This window comes from Peromyscus maniculatus, chromosome 19 (genome assembly GCF_049852395.1).
Source record: "Peromyscus maniculatus bairdii isolate BWxNUB_F1_BW_parent chromosome 19, HU_Pman_BW_mat_3.1, whole genome shotgun sequence".
In the NCBI taxonomy this organism is placed as follows: domain Eukaryota; kingdom Metazoa; phylum Chordata; class Mammalia; order Rodentia; family Cricetidae; genus Peromyscus; species Peromyscus maniculatus.
Window position 1 is genome coordinate 14,234,391 of NC_134870.1, and position 25,499 is coordinate 14,259,889.

At 42.9% G+C, this 25,499-nt stretch overlaps 1 protein-coding gene across 1 annotated transcript in view; it reads left to right on the forward strand.

Moving 5' to 3' along the window:
* Nucleotides 1-1,313: 1,313 nt before the first annotated feature.
* The window catches only part of LOC143266734 (uncharacterized), a 36,293-nt gene continuing 12,107 nt past the window's right edge, over nucleotides 1,314-25,499 (forward strand). Inside the window, 3 exon segments of the mRNA XM_042264164.2 lie at nucleotides 1,314-1,558; nucleotides 1,893-2,108; nucleotides 23,809-25,497. Coding sequence (XP_042120098.2) covers nucleotides 2,057-2,108; nucleotides 23,809-25,497 — 1,741 coding nt within the window. The 5' untranslated portion in view covers nucleotides 1,314-1,558; nucleotides 1,893-2,056.

The window sequence follows — 25,499 nt, forward strand, 5'->3', positions numbered from 1 at the left end:
AGTTCAAGGACAACCTGGGTTGCATAGTGAGTTCCAGGTCAGCCAGAGCAATACAGCTAGACCCTATCTCACAAAACAAAAACAAAAACAAAAAACAAAACAAAATGCACCTCCACACAAGAGGACTGCAGGGTTGGCTTAGTGGATAAAGGCACTTGCTGCCACAGCTCATGACCTGAATTCAATTCCTGGGACTCAACAAAATGGAAGGAGACAGCCAATTAATGCAATTTTTCCTCTGACCTCCATGCTATGTTATAGCATGTGCAAAGACACATACGCACTAAATAAATAATGCCGTTTTTAAGAGAGAGAGAGTACGAAATGAGTCAGGTCTAGTGAGACATCTGGAATCCCAGCAACACTAGGCTCAGACAGAAGCACTGAAAATCCGAGGCCTGGGCTTTGGCTTAGTAAGTGGGGGAGGGAGGGCAGTGGCTAGGCTTATGGCAACTTGACACACAAACTAGTTATCTGAGAGGAGGGGACCTTAACTGAGGAAAGGCCTCCATAAGATCCAACTGTAGGGCATTTTCTACTTAGTGATTGAGAGGGGAGCACCCAGCCCATGGTGCGTGGTGCCTTCCCTGGGCTGGTGGTGTCCTGTGTTCTGTAAGAAAGCAGACTGGAGAAGCCCTGAGAAGCAAGCCAGCAAGCAGCACCCCTCTATGGCCTCTGCATCAGCTCCTGCCTCCAGGATCCTGCTGTGTTTGAGTTCCTGTCCTGACTTCCTCTGATGATGAAAAGCGATATGGAAGAGTAAACCAAATAAACCCTTTCCTCCTCAATTTGCTTTTTGGTCATGGTGTTCCATCGCAGCAATAGAAACCCTAACTAAAACAAGTGGGGTGGGGTGGGGGGCTACGTAAGTCAGCGGGGGATATAGTTCAGTAGTAGAATGTTTCACTAGCATATTCATGTGCCCGGATGGATGGATGGCAGGGAGGAGAGAGGGGGGGAAAAAAGAGGAATAAACTTAGGAAGTTCACTTAGGAAAGTGATTAAGTGCTGGGGAGGAGGGTGGACAGAGGCAGATGCAGCAGAGAAACGAGGCACGGGAGTCAATCTGGTCAGGAAAATACCCGGTCCTGAGAGTTTTTCCGCAAGATGATGGATTTTGACATTCACCTCAAGAACCAGTAAACCGCAGCAAAGGATGAGCTTTGGGCCAAGCGAGTATCTTTGGCGAAAGCTGGGAGGAGCCGCTTTTGGGAACTGCCCTGGCTCCTAATTCTCGCTGCGCCTGCTTGATGATGCACCATAGAGCTGTGATCCTCCCAGATTCCTAGAGCGGCCGAGGGAGCGTCCGGAAGGTGGGGGGACTGTGGGTGGTGATGTTTGACAGGCAGTTTCTCCAGCATTGGAGGGTCAGCGTGGCTTCTTGGCCACGGACAGCAAGTGGGTTCATGGCTTGGTGTTCTGTGCACAGCTAGCCTGTGCTCACGGGGCCTTCGATTCAACTGCATGAACGTCCGAAATGTTGGGGTGCTAGTGGAACCGCGAAGTGGGTGAACCCCCAGTAATCAGCCTGCGCAGCTGGAAAAGAGATACCTGACTTGTGAGTGTTAGAAGTGAAGGAAGACAGAGAATAGCACAATCGTAATTTCCAGTGCAAATACTAACACACACACACACACACACACACACACACACACACACACACACACACACACACACACACACACACCGGCATTATTGCTCCAGTTAGACCTCTAGTTTCGTATTATTAATCTCCAGTCTTATTTGAACACCTCTCATCTTGTAAGGGGAACTGTGTTGGAGAGGGTTAATTCCCACTTCCTGGACGATCAGAAAGGAAGCTTTCACCTAGAGGAAAAGCACATGGAAGCTGAATAAGCTTTTTCTCCTTCACTTTTTTTTTCCGTATCTAGAAGCCCTAGTCTCAGGAAGGACATCTCTCCTCTGCACAGTGGTTCCCATCTGAACTCGGGGCTACCACGTTGCCTGCAGGCTTCAGATCGTTATGTGGACAAGAGGATCTTACAGAAGAAATGGTAATTCTCCAGTTGTTTCCTGAGGTGTCCAGTTGTGCCCCATGGAGATCCAATTCAGTTGTGACTCTCAAGAGCATCATCACCTTCTATCAGGTGAGGAGCCTTGCTTTGCATGTGATACTAGTAATCTCCATCGCCCACTCCCTCTCGGGTAAGCAACACCGTGTCTTCGGTGCTCCACGCAAAGTCATATGGCTTTGTTTTGAATTCTAGCAATCCAATTTTTATTCAGTTGCCTCTTTTAAAAAATAGATTATCAGACGGGCGGTGGTGGCGCACGCCTTTAATCCCAGCACTTGGGAGGCAGAGGCAGGTGGATCTCTGTGAGTTCGAGGCCAGCCTGGTCTCCAAAGCGAGTTCCAGGAAAGGCGCAAAGCTACACAGAGAAACCCTGTCTTGAAAAACCAAAAAAGAAAAAAAAAGATTATCTTTTATTAATTTTTTGACAATTTTATACATAAAATGATGCATTTTGATCACATTCACCCCAACTCCCTTTACCAGTTACCCAGACATGCTCCCCGCTTCATATCATCTCTCTTTTTTTTTTTTTTTTTTTTTTTGTTGTAAGCTGCCTGTAGGAATGTTGACATATCTTATTGGCTTGATCTTGTGCAGATAATCATAGCTGCAAAGAGTACAATGTCGTGTCTAAAAGACAGCAGTCCATAGACTCTCTCCCCATCTTGCGGCTCATTCAACCTTTCGGCCCTTTCTTCTGGGGTGCTCCCTGAGCCTAGGGAGTAGGCAGGTTACAATAGATGTCCCATTTAGGACTTAGTACTCAGTCGTCACTTATGCTCAGTACTTTGACCAGCTAATAGTCTCTGCATTAACTGCTAACCACTGCAGAAAGAAACTTCTCTGGCCAAGGATGAGGGCAGCACTAACCTAGGTGTATAAACATAAATGTTTAGAAGGCGGTTTGACAGTGTGTCCATTTAGCAAGATATCACTAATGGGTTCTCCACTAGGGCCTATGACTTTTAACCAGATTTACAGTGCTGGGCATGAATTATCTCCTGTGAATCAGGCTGAAATCCAATCCAAAAGCAGTTATTACTCCCTGTGATGGTTTGAATAAGAATAGCCTTGATAGGCTCATATATCTGAATGCTTAGTCATTAGGAAGTGGCACTGATTGAGAAGGATCAGGAGGTGCGGCCTTGTTGGAGGAAGTCACTAGGGGTGGACTTTGAGGTTTCAAAAGCCAGAGTCAGGCCCAGTGTCTTTCTCCTCCTGCTGCCTGCAGATCCAGATGTAGAACTCTCAGCTACTTCTCCAGCACCATGTCTGCCTGCATGCCACCCTGCTACCCACCATGATGACAGTGGACTGACCCTCTGAAACTGTAAGCAAGCCCCAATTAAATGCTTTCTTTTATAAGAGTTACCATGGTCATGGTGTCTCTTCACAGCAATAGAACAGTAACTAAAACTCCACCATGATCTTTGTGCCATCATTGTACATGTGAGCACATCTTGCCTGGCTGGTCAGGGTCTTAATTTTCTATTGCTGTGCTAAGATATCATGGACAAGGCAATATAGAGAGGAGTTATTTATTGGAGGCTTACTTAACAGTTTCAGGAAGTTCACGTCCATGACCAGCATGTGAGTATGGCAGCAGGCCGGCAGGTATGATCTGGAATAGTATCACAGAGCTCACATCTTGAGACATAACCACAAGGCAGAGAAAGCTAACTGGGAATGGTATGGGCTTTTAAAACCTCGAAGCCCACCACCCCCAGTGACATACCTTCTCCAACAAAGACACGCCTCCTAATCCTTCCCAAACAATCCCATCAACTGGGGACCAAGCATTCAAATCTGTGCGCCTATAGGGGCCATTCTCATCCAAGCCACCAGAGTCAGTATTTGCACAGCACACAGTGTTTGCAGCTGGGTAATACCATTGATGGATTTTCTCTCCCAGTGGCCTGCATAGCACTTTCAAACACTATGAAATCTAGCCTGCAGGGAGAAAATTTTCAGGTTAGTTCCCGCTTGTTTTCTCTATGTCCTGCGACCAGAATGTGTTCTGTCTAGTAGAGTCTTAACCATTTAGTTCCGGTGGGCAGCCAGGAGCAATGGCAATGGCCTGTGTTGTTTTGTGGGGGGACCTGATAATAACTCACAGGAGGGTATCCCATGACTGGCACTAAGATTTTCATTTACTTACCCATGTCTTCTTGGGAAAACATTGTCCACCCATGCAGGGTACTTGTGTGCAGGATAGTGGGGTATTGCTGTGACAGACCTCACCATGTTTCATGGAGGATTGTGTAAGGACTTTGGAACTTTGTGCAAGAAAAGCCATTCAGTGTTCAGTGCTTGGTGAGCTCTTCTCTAGGAGCTTGGAAGATAAGAATGTTGAGGGCAAGGCAGAAGATAGAGGCCTGGCTTGTGAAGTTTCAGAGGTAAGTTTAAAGACTATCATAGCCATTTGCTTTTTTGAATTAAGATTCTGTCATTCTGAGCAGCTGGAGCTGAAGAGTCAGCCATGGAATCGGGTGGTGGTGGTGCAGGCCTTTAATCCCAGCACTCGGGAGACAGAAGGAGGTGGATCTCTGAGTTCGAGGCCAACCTAGTCTACAGAGCGAGCATGCGGGCAGACATAGTGCTGGAGTTCATCATCAAAAGTAGTGAGGGCAGGAACTAAAGCAGGGCAGGAAAAGTAGCCGAAAGTGCTATGTGTTGATCAGAAGGCAACAGGAACTGGTCTCCAACACTGGGCGATGTCTTGAGCATAGGAAACCTCAAAGCCCACCCCCCAACACACACAGTGACATGTTTCCTCTAGCAAGGCTATACTCACGACAACAAAGCAACACCTCCTCACAGTGCCACCCACTATGAGTTTATGGAGGTAAATTCAATTCAAACTACTACAGAAACCTTTGCTTTACTGGGACAATTGATGCTGGTTAGCCGGAGCTAAGAAATTAACAGTGATTAAGAAAAGACCAGCATCATTGAGATGAAATCTTCTGGGAAGTGTTTCCTTGGGGTCAGCACACAGAAGCTGTGTTCCAGAAGCAGCCAAAGTTGTACCTTGTGCTGGCAGCTGATTTGGAAATGTAAACATCACCCAGGTGGTACTGGTTTTGAAGGCATGAAGGGGTCATGGAGAGCAGCTGAGGCTTGGCACTGTGAGAGGTCAGGAGAGGCCGTTGGTGAAGGTGTGGCCTCAGAGGCAGTTGAAAACCCAGAACCAAGGAGTCATGTAAAGAAGTCGAGGCTTCACTCCACAAAGAGAGCCTGGGAGGCTATTGGCGAAAGTGCAGCCCTAACCCTAACCCTAACCCTAACACATTAGTTAATTTTTTCCATTGCCATGACAAAATCCCCTGACAAGTGCAACTAAAGGGAGAAAAGATTTATTCTGGCTCACAGCTCAGGATTACAGTCCACCATGGTGGAAAACTCACCGCATCAGGAACTTGAAGCATTTGGTCACATTATGCATGCAGCCAAGAAGTAGAGAAGGGTGAATACTGGTCTTCAGCTCGCTTTCTCCTTTCTATATGCTGATTAATCAAGATAATCCCCCACATGTGGTGATGCAATATTATTAAAATATCTCTTACATTCTAAGAGACTGGAACTTTTGCTGGACCTCACAGCCAGAGCTAATAAGTGACCTCACACCTTGAGGCCACTTAAGACTGCTATCCTATTGTGTATTCAGCCTGTTTAACCTGTCTTTAAGAGAATAATATAACAACCAACTTTACTTGCCTTGGATTTCCCATGTTATCAACTTTTACAATTAAGTTAATGCATAGCTGTAGCCTTAAATCCTTAGTTATAGCTCAGAGTTCTTTAGTTTATAATATAAACTTGATTTCTTACATTATTTAAGTCTTTGGCAGGGCACTATCCTACAGGCTCTTCAGAGTACCATTGTTTGGCCCTAAAATTAGACTTGAGAGAAGAGGTACCCCAAAGAATTCTCTAGAGTTCTTGCTCATGGCATACAGTAGCAACTTATTCCTTGGAATTGGGACCATTCATTCTGACCACAAGTTCTACAGTATGAAGAGCCTAAAATGGCCAAGAGGCAAATTTACCAGCAATCATGATCTTATTCCACAGTAGAAGCATCTCTCCATTGAGTGCTATAACTTCAGACTTACCAAGGCCTAGAATTGGGGATAGGAAGCAAAAGTAGCCTAAGTGGATTGTTACGTACATAATGGGGGACAGTGAGATGGCTCAGCAGGTTAAGGTAGTTACTGCCAAGCCTGATGACCTGAGTGGACCCACATGTGTGGGAGAAGAGAACTGACTCCTATAGGTTGTTCTCTGGCCTTCACAAGCACCAAGTACACCATGGTGCGCGCGCACACACACACACACACACACACACACACACACACACGCTCTCTCTCTCTCTCTCTCTCTTTCTCTCTCTCTCTCTCTCTCTCTCTCTCTCTCTCTCTCTCTATATATATATATATATATATATATATATATATATATATATATATATATATATGAGTGTGTGTGTGTGTACACATACATATATATATGTACGTACATATATATTTTTTCATATATAGGAAGAAGCATTCTCATAGCTCCTGTGCTGACTAGGTTTATGTTAACTTGACACATTAAAGTCATCTGAGAGGAGAGAACCTCAATTGAGAAAATGCCTCCATAAGACTGGGCTGTAGGCAAGCCTGTAGGGCATTTTCTTAATTAGTGATTGATAGGGAGGACCCAGCTCATTATGGGTGGCACTCCTGGGCTGTGGTCTTGGCTGCTATAAGAAAGCAGGCTGAGCAAGCCAGTTAGCAGCACCCCTCCATGACCTCAGCATCAGCTCCTCCTCCAGGTTCCTGCCCTGTATGAGTTCCTGCCTTGGCTTCCCTCAATGGACTGTGTCTCTGGATCTTTAAGCCAAATAAACCCTTTCTTCTCTGACTTGCTTTTGGTCATGGTGTTTCATCATAGCAATAGTAACAGTAACGAAGAAAACAGCTCCTCCACTCTTGGTTCCTACAACTGCATATGTATTTTAATCATTAAAAATTGATGAGCTTTTTTTTGTCTTTTGGCTCAGGGCACATGGTGTCTCCTCTATGACAGCTCCCCTAACTTAGCCTTTAGATCATTCCATCATAATCCCAAGTCTGCATTCTTCTGGATGAGGGAACATACATAAGATCTGTGAGCTACAAGTATGTGAGCTCACTGCCATTCTTCCTTTCCTATAATATTACTTTTTTGGAGGTAGTATTATATAGGATAGCATGGTAACAAACAGACTGTCCATAAATAAGTACAAATTTGTGTCTACACTATGAATTTAATCCTTTGAAAGCAAATTTCTGCCATCTTCATGACAAAACTGGTCCCATGCAATGAATCTTCCTCCAGTATATACTGACTGATCCCTATCTCAGAAGCATTACCTTAGTTGCTATGTACTGTTGACTCTGGTTGTTGAATATTCAAGCATATAGAATTGATAATAGGCATGTCCACCTTGGAGAGAGGAGATCCATATGTTTGTCACTATATATAGCCTCCATACTTACCACTGTGACAATTCTGTACTTGAATTAACCATGGCAGCGTAGAATAGAGGCTGATTGACATTGTGCTGTGGGTGTTCTTGTCTTCTAGTTGAGTGGCTGTACCAGGAAATTCTAATTGGTTTTAATAATAAAAACCTGGAGCCAGATATAAGGGTAAATGCTGAAAGATCAGAGAGACAAAGGAACAAGCCACAGCTACCTCTTACCTCAACTACTCATCAGTCTGAAAGAGACTGAGCTCCTGTCTCCTCCTGCATTATAGTCCTCTGTCTGTCCAGCCATGTCACTTTCTGTCTCCACCTCCCTAATACTTGGATTAAAGGACTGTGCCTCCTAAGTACTGGAATCAAAGGCATGAGATCCTAAGCGCTGGAATTAAGGGTGTGTGCCACCACTGCCTGGCTTCTATGGTTAACTAGTGAATAGCTCCATGCTCTGATCTCTAGTCAAGGTTTATTTGTTAGAGCACAAACAAGATATCATATTTCACCTTTTTTGTCTAAAATATTATAACTAATATAAGAAAAACTATATACAATAAATACAATAACTATATACAATATATACAGGCAATAAATACATCAATAATGTCTAGTCCATTAACAATTGACAGATTCAGAGAAAATACTTCATATTTATTCTATCTTGATGAGTCCAAAAGGTTGTACCTAATTCACTTTCTATTCTAACTTTGCATAACCAAAACTATCTTTTAATGTCTCTCAACCTTATACACTTTACACCTCTTTAGTGAATTTCTTTTCTGAATCTGGTAACAAGGAAAACTATAACTCTGAAGTCTTCAACTCCATCAGAGACCAAGAAGGAAATAATATTACCTGAGTTAGCAGGAATGCAAGCAAGCAACTTCCAAAAAATGTGAGAAATGACAGAAATAGCTAGATGACTGGACAATCACACAAGATTCCTCTGCAATGTTGGGGCATCCATCTTTGGCTTACAGCCCTGGCATATCTGACAGACTTTTTGGTGAAGCAGGATCTTCTGAAGGGCTGTCCTACCTTGTCTTGGCAAAGTTTGGAAGTCACTTTCTTTTGTGTCCTGCTTGTCTAATTTGGACAACATACTGTCCCTTTGAGTTACTTCCTGCAGGTAGTGGAGTTTGTATGAAGAACAAGTAGGACATTTCCTTATAATTTCCTTGGCTTGTTGCCAAGTAATGGAAAAATCCTTTTTCAAACCCTTGTTATTGACATTGTGTTTTTAATGAAATTCTGAGGCCTTGAGCACATTTCCTATCAACAGTTGATCAGTTTCATCATTGTCTTGTGCTAGAGGGCCTGGCAGACCTGTATGGAATTGGATGTGTGTTATATATATGGGATTATTCCTATTCCTGATTATATCTTGTAACTGAATAAACAACAAAGTTAATTCTGACTCATCAGAAATAAATTCAGCAGTTTCAATATGTAAAACAACTCTTTCTACATACTGAGAGAGAGCAACTATGCTAAGAGTTTCTGTAAAATCTGTTAATACCATCAGAATAGCATATAATTCTGACTTCTGGACAGAATCAAAAGGGCTTTGAGCCACTTTACTTAAATGTCCTGATTTATAGCTTGCCTATCCTGATTTTTTTGGATCAGTATAAAATGTAGGGACTCCAGAAATTGGAGTTCCCTGTACAATATGAGGAAGAATCTAATCCAACCTAATCTTCTCTTTATAAATTTAATTCTCTCACTTTGGGGATATTTTTTGTTAATCTCTCCCAAAATATTACTGCAAGTTCTTTGCCAAGCTTCACTTTCTACCATAATTTGTCAGTTTCATCATTAGTAAAAGGTACTACATTCTCTGCTGGGTCTATTCCTGATAATTGACAAAATGTCAATTTTCCTTTTAGAATCAACTCAGAGACCTTTTCCACATAAGTTTTTAATTTTTTATTCTGTTTATGTGGTAAAAAGATCCATTCTAAAATAATATCTTCCCTCTGCATTAATATTCCTGTAGGAGAATGTGTAGAGTGTAAAATAACCAGTTATTTTTTTCCACCAAGGCTAATTCTCTCTCTGCTTCAGTGATAATTCTCTTGGCCTTTTTAAGTACATATCACCTTATAAGGTTTGAAACAAATTACTAAGTTCTGTATTTTTTTATTCCAATAGTGAGCCATAGACAATGGGCAATATCTCCTAGAAATCTTTGAAAGTAATTAAGAGTCTGCAATTGATCTCTTCTAATTTGTGCCTTTTGGGGTCTAATTTTTGTGGACCTATTTTATATCCCAAGTAATTAGTAGGATCTCCTCTTTATATATTTTTTCCGGAGCAATTTGTAATCCCCAACAAGGCAAAATTTTCTTTACTTCTTCTAAAATTCTTTCTAAGGTATCTACATTTGAATCAGCTAGTAAGATGTTGTCCATGTAATGGTAAACTATAGATTGAGGAAATTGCTTACATATTATTTCCAATGGCTATCATACAAAATATTGGTATAGGGTGGGACTATTTAACATTCCCTGTGGGAAAGCCTTCCATTGATATCTCTTAACAGGCTGAGAGTTATTATAAGTAGGCACTGTAAAGGCAAATTTTCTCTGTCTTTTTACTGTAAAGGTATAATGAAGAAACAGTCTTTTAAATCAATAACTATAAGAGGCCCCTTTAGGTAACAGAGAAGGTAAAGGAATTCCATACTGTAGAGCCCATTGGCTGAATCACCTTATTAACAGCTCTTAGCTCTGTTACCATTGTCCATTTTCCAGATTTCTTTTTAATAACAAATACAGGAGAATTCCAAGGGATGGTTGATTCTTCAATATGCTGAGCATTTAGCAGCTCCTGTACCAGCTGTTCTAAAGCCTGCAGTTTCTCTGTTGTTATAGGCCATTGCTGAACCCATACAGGCTTGTCTGTTAACCATTTTAAAGGTAGGGCTGTTGGTTTCTTTGAAAGATCAGCAGCTGTTGTGCCCTGTTCTTGTACAACCTGAGTGGTTGGTGACTGTTCTTTATAATACCTTCTAATATTTTTCCCAGAAACATCCATTAATTTATGCTTTGTTTCTGAGGTTGCAGGAATGTTAATCTGGGTCTTCCATTGCTGTAACAAATCACATCCCCATAAATTCATTGCCATGTTAGCCACATATGGCTTTAATTTTCCTCTCTGTCCTTTGGCCCTATACAGTCGACCCATCTTGTGCTACTTTACCTGAGATAATATTCCAATCCCTAAAAGCTGAACATTTATCTCCTGAAGAGGCCAATTTGGATGCCAGGATTCTGGTGCAATTATTTTTACATCTGCCCCTGTGTCTACAAGACCTTCAATGACAATGTCATTTATTCGTATTTTTAATTTTGGTCTTTGTTCATTTATAGAAGTTTGCCAAAATATTTTTTTTTTGGTTTTTTCGAGACAGGGTTTCTCTGCGTAGCTTTGCACCTTTCCTGGAGCTCACTTGGTAGCCCAGGCTGGCCTCGAACTCACAGAGATCCGCCTGGCTCTGCCTCCCAAGTGCTGGGATTAAAGGCGTGCGCCACCACCGCCCGTCCAAAATATTTGCCTTATTGTTTATCCTGAATTTTTTGTTCTCTCTTCTATAGCTGTTCTATGATCCAGAGCAGTATGGTTTCTTATAATAGGCATTAAGTTCTTTAATTCCTCTGGGAAGTAGTTTCCTCCATGGTGACAGGAAATTATCAAACCAAATTTGATATGGGGACCTGCAAGAGGCCAAGGTGTTTCCCGATGGCAAAGGGTTACCTTGTCTGTCCCTTGTTGTTCTACATTCATTAGTCCAATGCCTGCTTTTGCCATAACTTCTGCATAATCCAGAAGGGATGGGGCATTCTGTTGGGATTAGTCTTAGAAAAAAAACATTGTTTCTAGGAACACCTGTTTACAATCTCTTTTTAGGTGACCTTGTTTACCACAGCTGAAACACCTGACATTTCAGTTTTTCTTAAAACCTCTGGAAATCACCTCTCCTATCCAAGCATCATCATGATTATGAAATTTGATATTGACTGTTTCTTGGATCCATTTCTTTGAGGGTGATGATCTTGCCTTTAATGGCCTGATTACCCTTTTGCATTGTCCATTAGCATTTTCAAAATCCAGAAATTCAATTATTATTTGTCTAGCTTTTGAATTTGGTATCATTCTATTTACTGCTGAAGTCAGTTTCTGTAAAAAATCAGTGAAGGTTTCTTTGGGGCCCTGTATTACTTTAGTAAATGACTCAGTTTTATTTCCTAATACTTCAATTCTGTCCCAAGCATTCAAGGCTGCTTCACAGCATAAACCAATGGTGTGGTCATCATATAGAGATTGCCTTTCTATATTGATGTAATCTCCCTCTCCAAGAAGTTGGTCTTGGGAGATTTCAATACCTCTAGCCCTACTTCGTTATTCAATGGTCTTAGCCTCATCTTTCCTCCAGGTCCTACACTATAACTGAAGACCAGGCTCCATGACTGCTGTAACAAAGTCTCTACAGTCTTGAGGGATAATTCTATTACAAGCTGACCACAAGTTTAACATCTGCTTTCATAAAAGGTGAATGCATGCCATATGAAACTATCGCTTCCTTGAATCTCCTCAAATCTAACATTTGCACAGGAGTCCATTCATCCCTTATACAGCCCTGGGGATATCTATCATTTGGCAATTCCTGTAAGGTTATTGGATAAATTAAGGTTGGATATTTGAAAACCTTAGGCTGCTCCTCTCTAACCTTATAATTCAATGTTGAGATTGGTTCTTTAAATTCCTCTATCTGGGTCTGAACATCTCTATGATCTGTTTTAATAAGTTTTTCTAAAACTTTCATCTTGGTACTTACATTAACCAACTTTTTTATAGATAAAACAAAAGTGAACAAACAGGTAATATTTATAATTGACATTATGTAAATCCCATCTAATTAATTATCTTCTCATTTAATTGGTCCATTTTCAAACCGTGCAGTGTATTATCATACAGAGACCTAACTCCCTCCATTGTAGTAGTGTTTCCCATTTTTTAATATGGGGGGAAAAACTCTCTTTTTTTAACTAATTCCTCCCTTTAAGAATTCCCAATTGCCTCACCAAATATGCCAACAATGACGATTCATATAACGATGAAGTGTGAGGATGACTGTTCTGCCTAGAACAATAGAAGCCCAAGTGGGTTTCAAGGCAGCTACCTAGTGTGGCAGCAGCCTGAGGAGTAGTCCAGGGAAAGGTCACAACCCATTAGGAGAGAAGAAGCCAAAGATCCAGCCTTCTGCACAGGGAAACATGCAAAAGTGGCTAACTCCTGTGGTTTGCTGCAGATAGGCTGCAACAGAAAAATCCCAACTCACTCAGAGGCTTGAGGAAAAGAAAGGAAAACCTTAGCAAGCAAAGTAGTGACTCTGATTACATACAGCTCCAGCCTGTAACAGTGGCTGCAAAGCCACAGGCAAGTGGCTTTTTTGTGAATTTGTGCCCCAAAAGTTGAATGCCAGATGTAGCACAAATTCTAATTGGTCTTAATAATAAAAACCCAAAGCCAGATATCAGGGTAAATGCTGAAAGATCAGAGAGACAAAGGAACAAGCCTTAGCCACCTCTTACCTCGCCAACTCCTCGGCCGAAAAGGGTGAGGTACTGTCTCCTCCCCCCTTATATTCCTCTCTCCACCCAGACATATCACTTCCTGTCTCCAGCTCCCTAGTGCTGGGATTAAAGGTGTGTGCCTCCCAAGTACTGGAATCAAAGGCATGAGATCCCAAGTGCTGGAATTAAAGTTGTGTGCCACCACTGCCTGGCTTCTATGGTTAACTCATGGCTAGCTCCACACTCTGATCTCCAGCCAAGCTTTATTCATTAGAACACAAACAAAATATCATCACAAACAACTTCTTTGCTGGATGCCCTTTGATGAACATGTACAAAGAACGCAAATATATTTGCATACTTTGCCCATTCCATGAGGTCTATCCCAGTGTTTCTCCCGGAATTCTTGTTTCTTTCTAGTATTCCAATCTCGTTCTTTTCATGTATTTGATAACTGACTTGTCATTAGCCATGAATCAATCTAGACTTACACACTAGACTATTTCCTTTCATAAATAGTAGGCAGCAGTTTTATTTCTAAAGTTCTGTCTGTGAGGGACTTTGCTTTCACCAGTGTCTGAGACCATCCCTGAGTTCCGGGAACATGAGTGAATGTTTTCAGGCCGGTCTGTAAACCTGTTCTGAAATCACTTGTATGTGGAATTTACTTGTGGATTTGCTTTTACAATGGAATGCTGGTTTGCTCAATTTTAGATTTAGTAGGTCAAAACCACCTAGTATAAAACAAGCAGTTTATAACGGTGTAGCCATTTAGTATTCTGTGATCAAGAAGTCTCCACTGGTGCCTATTAAATAGTAATGCAGAATTTGCTTTTCACTTAGAAAACCCTTATCAGCAGAAGCATATATGGCACTGCTCCACTGTAGCTCTCTTAGAAATCTCCCATGTAGCATCTTTACCATCACCTCTAATGCCATAGTTGTCCTTGAACTAAAGTCAAATTTGACTCAAAGGTAGCAACCTAGCTATGGAAGCATATATCTGTAATCCCAGTATTGGTGAGCCAGAGGCAGGTAGACTACCATGAGTCCAAAGCCATCTTGATCTACAAAGTGATTTCAAGGGCAGCCAAGGCTATATTACAGGACTCTGTCTCAAACAAACAAAAATAATAAGGAGGGGGTGTGTAGAACCAGATGTAGTAGCCAATATCTGTCTTCTCAACATTCAAGAGTTGAGACAGGAGGATTTTGTCATGAGTTGCAGGCTAACCTGGGCTACAGCGTATCTCAAACAAAAACAAAAATAGCAAACCTACAATTTATTTAGTCATTTTAGGGTACCGTGAGATGGCTCAGAGGGTAAAACCACTTAGCACCCACCCTGCCAACCTGAGTTTGAACCCCAGAACCTGCATGGTAGAAGAAGAGAACCAGCTACCATCCGTAATTTATCCTCTGACTTCTCCACACATGTCTTTTCTGTGTGTCTTCATGCCTGGTGTCTCTTCCTTTTGTACATATACATCAGTTTTGTTTGATTAGAACCCTGCCCCATGGCCTTATTTGACCTCGTTAAGGGCCTCATTTCTAAATACCTTTCATATTGAGAATTAAAGACTTCAACATATGAATGATGGTAGAAAGGAACACAATTCATTTCATCATACATGGAAAACCAAACATTTTCTTTAAAATACAGACATTTGGTAAATATTTCAACAAAAGCTCAGGATAAACACAAAGTTCAGCATCCACATTACTAGAATAGGTAGAGGAAGAGGTTGGAGGGAGACAGGAACAGAAAGCATGCTGCGAATTCTAAGAAAATTTCTGGCAATTTTGTTTTTCTTAAACTAAATGGAAGTTTAGTTTCATTTATTTAAATTGTATATAGCTGTCCATATATAAGTAGGTGTATATATTTTTCTGTGTATAAAATATTGAGCTTAAATTTAAAAAGACACTAATATTCTCAAGGAAAATTATTTTTGTTGGAGTAGTTTACATATAACAGTTGATATGTTTAGATTTAAATATGCATACTTTTTTATTTTCTTTGATTTTTTTAAAACTTTTTTTCACCATCTGTGTCTAGTTTTATATTATAATGCCTTTTTTTTTAAATTCTCTATTATCACATCTTTTCTTAAACATGGTTCTATGAATGCTCCAATGCTCCAGCCATTGCAAGTAATGTTTTGATATTGCTCATATATATCATTTACAAAATAATTTTCAATTCATCATGTATTCATTTTGTGTGTATATATGTTTTATCACAGCATTCTAGCAACAGCTAACTACTGCAGAAATTGGTACCAGGAGTGGGGTATTGCTTGATAAACCCCATGACCTAAAGCAACTTGGAGCAGAAAGGATTTATTTCAGCTTACAGTTTATAGTCTATCATGAACAGAAATCAGAGCATCAACTCAAGGCAGGAATCTGGAGGCAGGAACTGAAGCAGAACCATAGAGGAATGCTGCTTACTGGCTTGCTATCCATGGCTTGTTCAGATTGCTTTCTTATTCCACCCATGGTCACCCACCCAGGTGTGGCACCTCTTCCATGTTGGGCTAGGCCCTCCCACATCAATCATTAACCAAGAAAATGCCCCATAGATTTTTGTGTGTGTGTGTGTGTGTACTGGCCCTCTGATGGAAGCAATTTTTCTCAATTTAGGTTCCTTCTTCCCAAATGACTATAGCTTGTGTCAAGTTGACAAAAAATTAATCAACACAAATGGCATAGATGAGATACTGATACAAACATGGCCTTTTAGAAAAGGTTGTTAGAGGCTCCAGAATTCAAGGCAATTCATAGGAAGGAGTAAATAATACATATGTTGACCCAAGTGTATGGTCAATTGAGCAATAAATATTTTTCTACTTTTTGCCTGTTAGTGAGTCAGCAGTGGGGAGGTGGTGGCAGGCCAAATTCAGGAATCATATTTGTGATGGTTGGCTTTAGGTGTCAACTTAATACTGCCTACATTAACTGAGAAGAGTCTCAGTTACAGTTGTGGGGTTGTGTATATTGGGTTGGCCTGTGAGCATGACTGTTGGTATTGTCTTTATTAAGTTAATAGATGTGGGAAGATCCAAACCACAGTGGGCAGCAGCATTCCCCAGGCAGAGGGTCCGGAATTATATAAAAGTGGAGAGATCAAGCTGAGTACAAGCAAGCAGCCCGCCATCCGTCCACGACTCAAATCTCTCTGCTCTGAACTGTAGATGTGCTGTGACGAACTGCTTCAACCTCCCGCCACTGTAACTTCCCCACAATGATGTCTAATAATCTGGAATTTTGAAATAAACTAAGTACTTTCTTTCCTAAGTAGCTTGTTAGTAAGATATTTTAGCAATAGAAACTAAACTAGAACAATAGTCAAAGAAAGCTCTCCAAATTACCAGTTGGCTGGAGGTCCTTTGGCACAACCCAGAAAATCTCATCGGTAGGTAAGGAGAAGTCATCAGGTGCTGCTCTCTGGCAGCCATGACCCCTTAGTGTGCGGCACCCCTGAGCAGCAGACAAGTAGAACAGGCAGCGAATGACCGCCGCTTCCATTACAGTGTTTGTGCGGGGCCTTGCACATTGAGCCCTTCACACCTGGTGGTCCTACACCTCTTAAACCTTTGGCCCCAAAGACCTGATAGTGGACTGGACCAGTGGTTCTTCCTGGGTTCATGCTGGGACTCCAAATGGGGAGACCAGGGATGAGAAAGGAAGACTTACACACTAGGGTCAGGAGGGATGCAGTGCTGATCACCCAAGCCATCACATTTATTAGTGTCCTCAGATGGGGGAGCAAACAATAAATTAGTAAAGTTCATCAGACAGCAGAATTACTGGGAACCTCTGGTTCCTCTTTGCAGGGTACATACTGATACTGTAAGCAGGGCATTTCACATCTGTGTCTAGAACATTTGGCCACCCCTTTATGGTGAAACTGTCAAGCCCCAGGCCCAGGCCTTGGACCCCCCAGAACCCTGGGATGGGTCCATTGCTGGCTGTGCCAATCAGGACCCTTTCAGGGAACAAAGTCCAACAGTCCTGTTCCATCCACAGGGTCTTTGATTCTACCTGGGCCCCAACATGGCGACTCTCTCAAACTCTTCCAGCAGCTAAAGCCTGTAATTGCCTTTCTCTTGCTCCTCACAGCCTGTTGTCCGTCCACCTCAGCGCTCTGTCCTCTCTTGCTCTCCACTCCATTGCCCAGCTTCCGCCCTGGCCACAGTTGTCGTAGCTGCTTCAGAAAGCCAGCTTCCTTGCCCTTGAACAACCCGGCCTGCCACCAGCAGGAAAGGATACTTGAGTAAATCCTAGTGTTACAACATCCTTCGAGTAGCAGAAAAAAAGTCTCTGGTGGCTTGCTTAGTTAAAGAGGAGTGTTTAAGCCAATCTTTTTTTTTTTTCCCCAGTTGGATCAATTGTAGCTATTTATTTGGACCAGTCACAGCCTTTTGTCTTAGGAGCAAATGCAGTTACTGGTTCAGCCTTGTTTTTTAGCACTAGGCATCTCTCCTAGACCACCAGGGCAAATGCACCCTCCTGGCCTAGATGGAAATGGTTGCAGAGTCATTTAGAATACATTGAGACATTGATGTGGTGCTCTTGTACAGAGACAGAGAGAGACAGAGAGAGAGAGAGACAGAGAGAGAGAGACAGAGAGAGAGAGACAGAGAGAGACAGAGAGAGAGAGACAGAGAGAGAGAGAGACAGAGAGAGAGAGAGAGAGAGAGAGAGAGAGAGAAAGAGAGAATGCACTGAGGATTGTGGTAAACCTCTGGCCAAAACTTCTTTAGACAGCCCTGGTGAGGCTGTGCAACAGCTGTGATCTCCCTGTCATTTTCACAGTGTCCGTGGGGTGTTCTAGATGGCTGGGTATGGCATAAGGGTGATCCAGCTGGCTGTTGGTCTAATAGTCTTTTTACTCAAGTTAGCCAGGGTAGCCTGGGCGATGGGTGCCAACATCTTGTCTTGTTCATAGGAAAATAAATGTAAAAACTTGCCCCTGACACTAATAGTGGTTTTCAGCCCATTTTAGTAGTTCTTAGCACCCTCCAGTTGCCTGGAGATAGCTAGATGAAGGTTCTGTGCTGAGGAGGCAGGGGCTGAACGCTCCAGTGGTGCTCCAGGTGTGTTACAGTCGCCACTAACTAGTGGTTAGCCTCAGACTCACCTCTTGTAACAACCAGTAATTGTAATGCATCCTGAGTATACGGAAGTTCCCACCTGCCTAGGCATATACCTGTACTGCATAAAGAGGGGGAAATTTATGATCACTAGGGGTAGAAATCAGGTGAATTGCTAGCATTTGGGCAGCTTTGCTTGGATGGAGGTTAACTAGCCTAATATCTATAAACATAGGGTCTGGTGATTTACATACGTAACAGTACAGAATTGAAGGTCACTCCCAGACAGTTCTTGCTGAGGATCCAGGTGCTGAAGCATTTAGTGCTACGAGCCAGGCTTTGAAAAGTTCCCGAAGAGTTCAGACCACTGCTAGTTCTACTGGGGGGGTCACACTGCAGACTCCTGCTGGGGGCCACACTGCAGACTCCTGCTGGGGGTCACACTGCAGACTCCTGCTGGGGGTCGCACTGCAGAGTCTTACTGGGGGTCACACTGCAGACTCCTGCTGGGGGTCACACTGCAGAGTCCTGCTGGGGGTCAGTCACAGTGCAGACTCCTGCTGGGGGTCACACTGCAGAGTCCTGCTGGGGGTCACACTGCAGACTCTTTCTGGGGGTCACACTGCAGACTCCTGCTGGGGGTCACAGTGCAGACTCCTGCTGGGGGTCACACTGCAGACTCCTGCTGGGGGTCAGTCACAGTGCAGACTCCTGCTGGGGGTCACACTGCAGACTCCTGCTGGGGGTCACACTGCAGAGTCCTGCTGGGGGTCACACTGCAGACTCTTGCTGGGGGTCACAGTGCAGACTCCTGCTGGGGGTCACAGTGCAGACTCCTGCTGGGGGTCACACTGCAGACTCCTGCTGGGGGTCAGTCACAGTGCAGACTCCTGCTGGGGGTCACACTGCAGAGTCCTGCTGGGGGTCACACTGCAGAGTCCTGCTGGGGGTCACACTGCAGAGTCCTGCTGGGGGTCACACTGGAGAGTCCTGCTGGGGGCCACACTGGAGAGTCCTGCTGGGGGTCACACTGCAGAGACCTGCTGGGGGTCACACTGCAGAGTCTTTCTGGGGGTCACACTGCAGAGTCTTTCTGGGGGTCACACTGCAGAGTCTTTCTGGGGGTCACACTGCAGAGTCTTTCTGGGGGTCACACTGCAGAGTCCTGCTGGGGGTCACACTGCAGACTCCTGCTGGGGGGCCACACTGCAGACTCCTGCTGGGGACCACACTGCACAGTCCTGCTGGGGTTCACATTGAAGAATTTAGCCTTGTGAGTTGTTAGTTCTGAGGTATTGGTGCTGAGGTGGTCCTGAAGGGTCAGATGGTGAAGAGCAGGTTCTGGAAGTCACTTTGAAGAGTTCAGCACTGAGGGGACAGGCTCTTTAGAGTTCAGCTCTGAGAAGATTGGGTCCTGATAAGCTGACTGAGGAATCGGGAGAATTCCTACTAAAGAGGCTCTGGAGGAGTTACTTCTGAAGAGTTTTCTCTGACAAGTGGGCTCACGTTTATACCAAGGACTTGGGAGCTAAGGACTTCCGTGTGTGAACGAGATAGTTAGGCAATCACTGTGCTTGCTGTGGTCTGTGAACTCAAGCAGCTTTCCAGTTCAGCTGTCCAAATGCTGGTTTGCCGTGACTCTTAGAACTCAACCCTTGACATGTAGAAGTGATGGCCCTTCCAAACATGCTTGCCTTGAATCCACGGCTCCGGCAGTCACCTGAAGGGCTCTTAATAAGAACAAGACAAATGATGGCCTTCTAATTAACCAAACTGAATTGTTTGTGCCATTGGTTACTGTTCATGGACAGTCTTTTTCTGTCAACGTAACTCTGCCAGTGTATGTGTGGGAAGATCTATGCCTTCAGGTGCCAGGGTGGAGCCTGGTGAGGCCCTAGAGCTGCAATAGGCTGAGCATCTTCAGTTGGCACAATGAGGATTTGGAAGACAACTTCAATGTGTGGAAAGGACCTGGACTGACTCACTCAAAAGCACATTGAAAGTCAGCAAATGGTAAAGGGGACTGAAGAACTTCACTACATTCCAGAGTCCAAACTTTTGATGGAACTGATAAGTTGTGCTCTAGATAAGGAACTGGTCATTTATTCTCCATATCATTCAATGTGTTATGTTTGGGAGGGTAAATACATTTCATGCTTTAAGAGAGGAAAATATGCTCTGTAACTTGAAAGGAAGCTAAAGATCTAGGGTGTAACTCAGTGATAGGGCACTTGCCTGAGGTGAAAAGTCCTGGTTCAGTCCCTAGTATGCTAAAAGCCACCACTAAAACCCCACCACATGTCACTTAATATGTGCACTCTTAGCACCAAGCAGGCATGACTCACCCTTTCAAACGCAATAGCTAAAAGTGATCTTGGACCCTTGATCCTTCTGCCTCCTCTCCATAAGTTAGAAGCTTAATTAGTAAATTATAGTATTGCTCATTCAGTTGTACACCTCCAAATTTTGGGGTAAAATGTGGAAACAGAGAGTTCCATGTGCTGGTATAAAAAGGTCCTGTGTGCCACTGTGTGACAGTGGGGATTTAAAGGTATCTGCTTGTGCTATAGCAGTTCAGTGTTGACTTTAAATTTTTGTTGATGAAGGTTTGCTGATTAAATTTGTGCTTTGACAGTCTCATAATGTATATAGTACATCCTGTTCCCTCTTACCCCACCCCTTATCTTTATGCAATCCCTATTATCCCCTTCCTCCCTACGAGTCCCTTTCCACTTTCATTCCTGTTTGTTTGCTTTGTATGATTTTAGCCAGGATCGTCTGTGTGTCAACAAGTTTGGATCATTCACTGGATCCTGGTGGCTCATTCACTGGATCCTGATGGCTCATTCACTGGATCCTGGTGGCTCATTCACTGGGTCCTGGTGGGTCATTCACTGGGTCCTGGTGGCTCATTCACTGGATCCTGGTGGCTCATTCACTGGATCCTGGTGGGCTTGCTGGTGCACACCTGAAGGCAATGACTGTCCCTCCAGATTCCATCAGTCAGCAGTAGTTCAGCAGGTAGAGTAGGGTCAGCTAGCTTCTCCCTGATCTGAACAGGCTCTACCTTGTGCAAACCCAGTACAGGCAGCCACAGCTACCATGAGATCATGTTTTTCATGGCTATGTTATACCCTAAAATAGAATTTCACATCTCTTCTAGCTCCTTCATCCTTTCTATTCTTTTCCTTCCCAGTATTCTCTGTACTTTAAAGGGAGTGGCACGAAGGTCCTGCTTATGACTGAGAACTGAACTGTCGTTCTAAGCACCTGAACAGCCCTGAGTTTCTGTATTCATTGCCATCCTCTGCACAGAGAAGCTTCTCTGGTTAAGGATGAGAGTAGCACTTATTTATGGGCATTAAAGTGGGGGGGGGCCATTGGGCATTGACGAAGTCAAGCAGGAACGGAGGTGCAGGGGTACAGGAAATGAGGGGCTTGGGGGCACAGGTTAACCAGTGTGAAGGCTACACGACAAAGTCGTATGGAAACTCAGTGCTTTATAAGCTGGTTTCAAAACAGCTAAGTTAAAAAATAGTTAGTAGCCGGGCAGGGTGGTCCATGCTTTTAATCCCAGTACTCAGGAGGCAGAGGCAGGTGGATCTCTGTGAGTTGGAGGCCAGCCTGGTCTACAAAGTGAGTTCCAGGACAGCCAGGGCTGTTAAACAGAGAAACCCTGACTCAAAGACCAAAACAAACAAACAAATGAACAAAAGAAAATAGTTAGATGGGATAGTCTAGATGTCCTGGATGGCTGGATAATGCTATTCCTAGAGGCCATTGTTTATCAAACAAAAATTCCAATTCCAGGTATGGAAGGAATACCTTCTTGTGAGTACTTGGCCAAGGAGGCCCCAGAGATTCCACAAGCTACACAGACTTTTGCCATTCCTCTTGGTTGCTCACCACAATTAAGATCCTATAAGAAAACAAATCCTACTGCCAGAGGCAGCATGCCTTTGGTTGCCAGAAAGCAAGTTGAAAATAAGGTGGAAACGTCCTTACTAGAGGCTAGCTTCCATGGTGCCTGGAGGTGCTGTGTAACCTGGAGATGAGGTCTTGATCAGGGCCTCACTTTGCTGTGAACCTCCAAACCCCAGTGCTAATTGCCAAGCAGGGTGGGGCCGCTGGTACAACAGCAGCACAGCTGTTCTGAGGGCAAACAAGCACTGTCGGATTAGATTTGATGCCCCGCTTGGCAGGGGAGATACATGCCTGGTACTGTCAGACCCAGTTAAGAACCCCTGGCTGGGGAATAGACCCTAAGGGAGGACTTGACTGTTGTGGTTTAACTAAATTGACATGGCACCAAACTTCAGTCTAAATATTTATGATTATGCCCTTCATGTTTTAAATCTGCCTTTGGAGACTGAAGATCAATGGCTCAGTGATTAAGAGTACTTGCTGGTCTCCTAAAACAGGAGTTCTCAACCTGTGGGTTGTGACCCCTTGGGTCACATATCAGATGTTTGCATTATAATTCATAACAGTGGGAAAATTAGTTATGATGTAGCAATAAAATAATTTTATGGTTGGGATCACCACAACATGAGGAACTGTATTAAAGGTCACAGCATTAGGAAGGCTAAAAACCACTGTTCTAGAGGACCCAAGTTCAGTTCCCAGCACCCATGTGGGACAGTTCACAGCTACCTATAACTCCAGCTCCAGAACATCTGACACCCTCCTCTGGCTTCGGAGGACACTTATACACACATGGCATGAACACACAAACAAAACACACATACATTTTTAAGTGTACTGGAACACACCTAAAAAAATGAAACCGGTCTTGGTGTGAAAATCGATTTCTTGTTACTCTCATTAGTACATGCAGTTTGTGAAAGTCAAAACAACTTGGCCATCTTACTTCTCTGCCCTCTTGTTGTTTGTGATGACGACTATAGTTCCAGCTGGAGAAGATAATAAAAAGTATCAGTTATTTTGCAATAGATAGATGTTGTTATATCAAATTCAGTTTTCAACTGATTGCTGTACTGGAATTGATCCTGCTTGGGACTTTTTTGTAAGGGTGTTTAGAGTACAGTGCATTTCTTTGCATGTGATAACAGTGTTTTACTGTTTCTTAAAGGCAGATGTAAAGGAATTGAAGGGTTTTTATTTCTCGTTCATTATTTTTCTTTAGTGCCTTACTTTTAGCCTAAATTCCTGAGCATTGCTAGATAAAACCCAACCAACTGCCCTTTCTTACACTTTTTATACTGTTTGCTTTAAGTGTATTAATAAATTGTTAGCTCTAATCTAATCACACTTTTATTATCATAGTGAATCAATTTCAGTTTTTCTAGGTCTTTTGTGAAAAATCATACCTTTGTATCTGATAAATCCTTTCTACAAAAGTGTGATCCATTACTTGTTGATTCTTCCTGGTTTTCTTCAGTGTTTCTAGATGTTGGGAAGCCTCCTGTCTCATTTGCAGTCCATTACCTTAACCACGAGGGCCACCTTGTACCATATCCTCCCCTCTTATTGTAATATCTATAGATAAATACTGATTTGTATCATCTGGGACTTTCTTACAACATGGAGCACATTTTGCATTTGGATTTTGTTTACTGTTCCAGATGGTGAGACTAAGATCAAGATTGGAGAGCCAGCTTCAGAGGAGGAGATGACAGGAAACATCGAAACACTGACTGAAGAATCTTGCAGCCTCCAGGAGGATGCTCTCCAGAATTCCAAAGGCAAAGAATTCTGGGAATTGGGGGATGAATTGAATGACCAGAACCTCTTAAAAAGAAGACAGTATAACTGTAATGAATGTGGCCAAAGCTTTGCTTGGAATACAGGTCTTGTTAGGCACCAGAGAATTCACTGGGAGAAAGCTTATGAATGTAATGAGTGTGGGAAAGCCTTTCGTATAAGCTCAGCCCTGGTTCTGCATCAGAGGATTCATACTGGAGAGAAACCCTACCCCTGTAATTGGTGTATTAAAAGTTTTAGTAGGAGCTCAGACCTTATTAAACATCAAAGAATCCACACTGGTGAAAAACCTTACAAATGTGATGAATGTGGGAAAGCCTTCAGTCAGAGCTCAGATCTTATTATACATCAGAGAATCCATACAGGAGAAAAACCCTATCAATGCAGTCATTGTACTAAAAGTTTTAGCCAGCGCTCAGACATGGTTAAACATCAGAGAATCCACACTGGGGAGAAGCCCTATATGTGTAACCAGTGTAACAAACATTTCAGTCAGAGTTCTGATCTTATAAAACATCAAAGAATCCACACTGGGGAGAAACCATATAAGTGTGACGTTTGTGGGAAAGCCTTCAGTCAGAGCTCCGATCTTATTCTACACAAGAGAATCCATACTGGGGAGAAGCCATATTCATGTGGTCAGTGTAGCAAAAGTTTTAGTCAGAATTCAGACCTTATTAAACACAGAAGGATTCACACTGGAGAGAAACCGTATAAATGCAATGAATGTGGAAAGGCTTTTAATCAGAGCTCAGTTCTTATTCTGCATCAAAGAATTCATACCGGAGAGAAACCCTATCTATGTAATCAGTGTATCAAAACCTTCAGTAGGCTTTCAGATCTTATTAATCATCAACGAATTCACACTGGAGAGAAGCCTTACCCATGTGGTCAGTGTAGTAGAATGTTTAGTAGAAGGTCAGATCTTATTAAACATTATAGAACCCATACTGGGGAGAAGCCCTATGAATGTGACGAATGTGGTAAAACTTTTAGCCAGAGTTCCAACCTTATTCTGCACCAGAGAATCCACACTGGAGAAAAACCATATCCTTGCAGTGGTTGTTCTAAAAGTTTTAGTCGCCGTCCAGATCTCATAAAGCATCAAAGAATACATACTGGAGAAAAACCATATACATGTAATCTGTGCAATAAAAGTTTTAGTCAAAGTTCAGATCTCACTAAACATCAGAGAATACATTCTGGTGACAAGCCCTACCACTGTGACAGCTGTGACAAAGCCTTCAGTCAGAGTTCTGACCTTATCCTTCACCACAGAATCCACACGGGAGAAAAACCATATGCATGTACACAGTGCACTAGAAGTTTCAGTCAGAATTCAGACCTTACTAAACACCAGAGAATCCACACTGGAGAGAAACCATATAAATGTAATGTGTGTGGGAAGGCTTTCAGTCAATGCTCAGCTCTAACCCTTCATCAGAGAATCCATACTGGAGAGAAACCATACCCATGTGTTCAATGTGGCAAAAGCTTTAGTAGGCGCTCTGACCTCATTAACCATCAAAGAATCCACACTGGTGAAAACCTA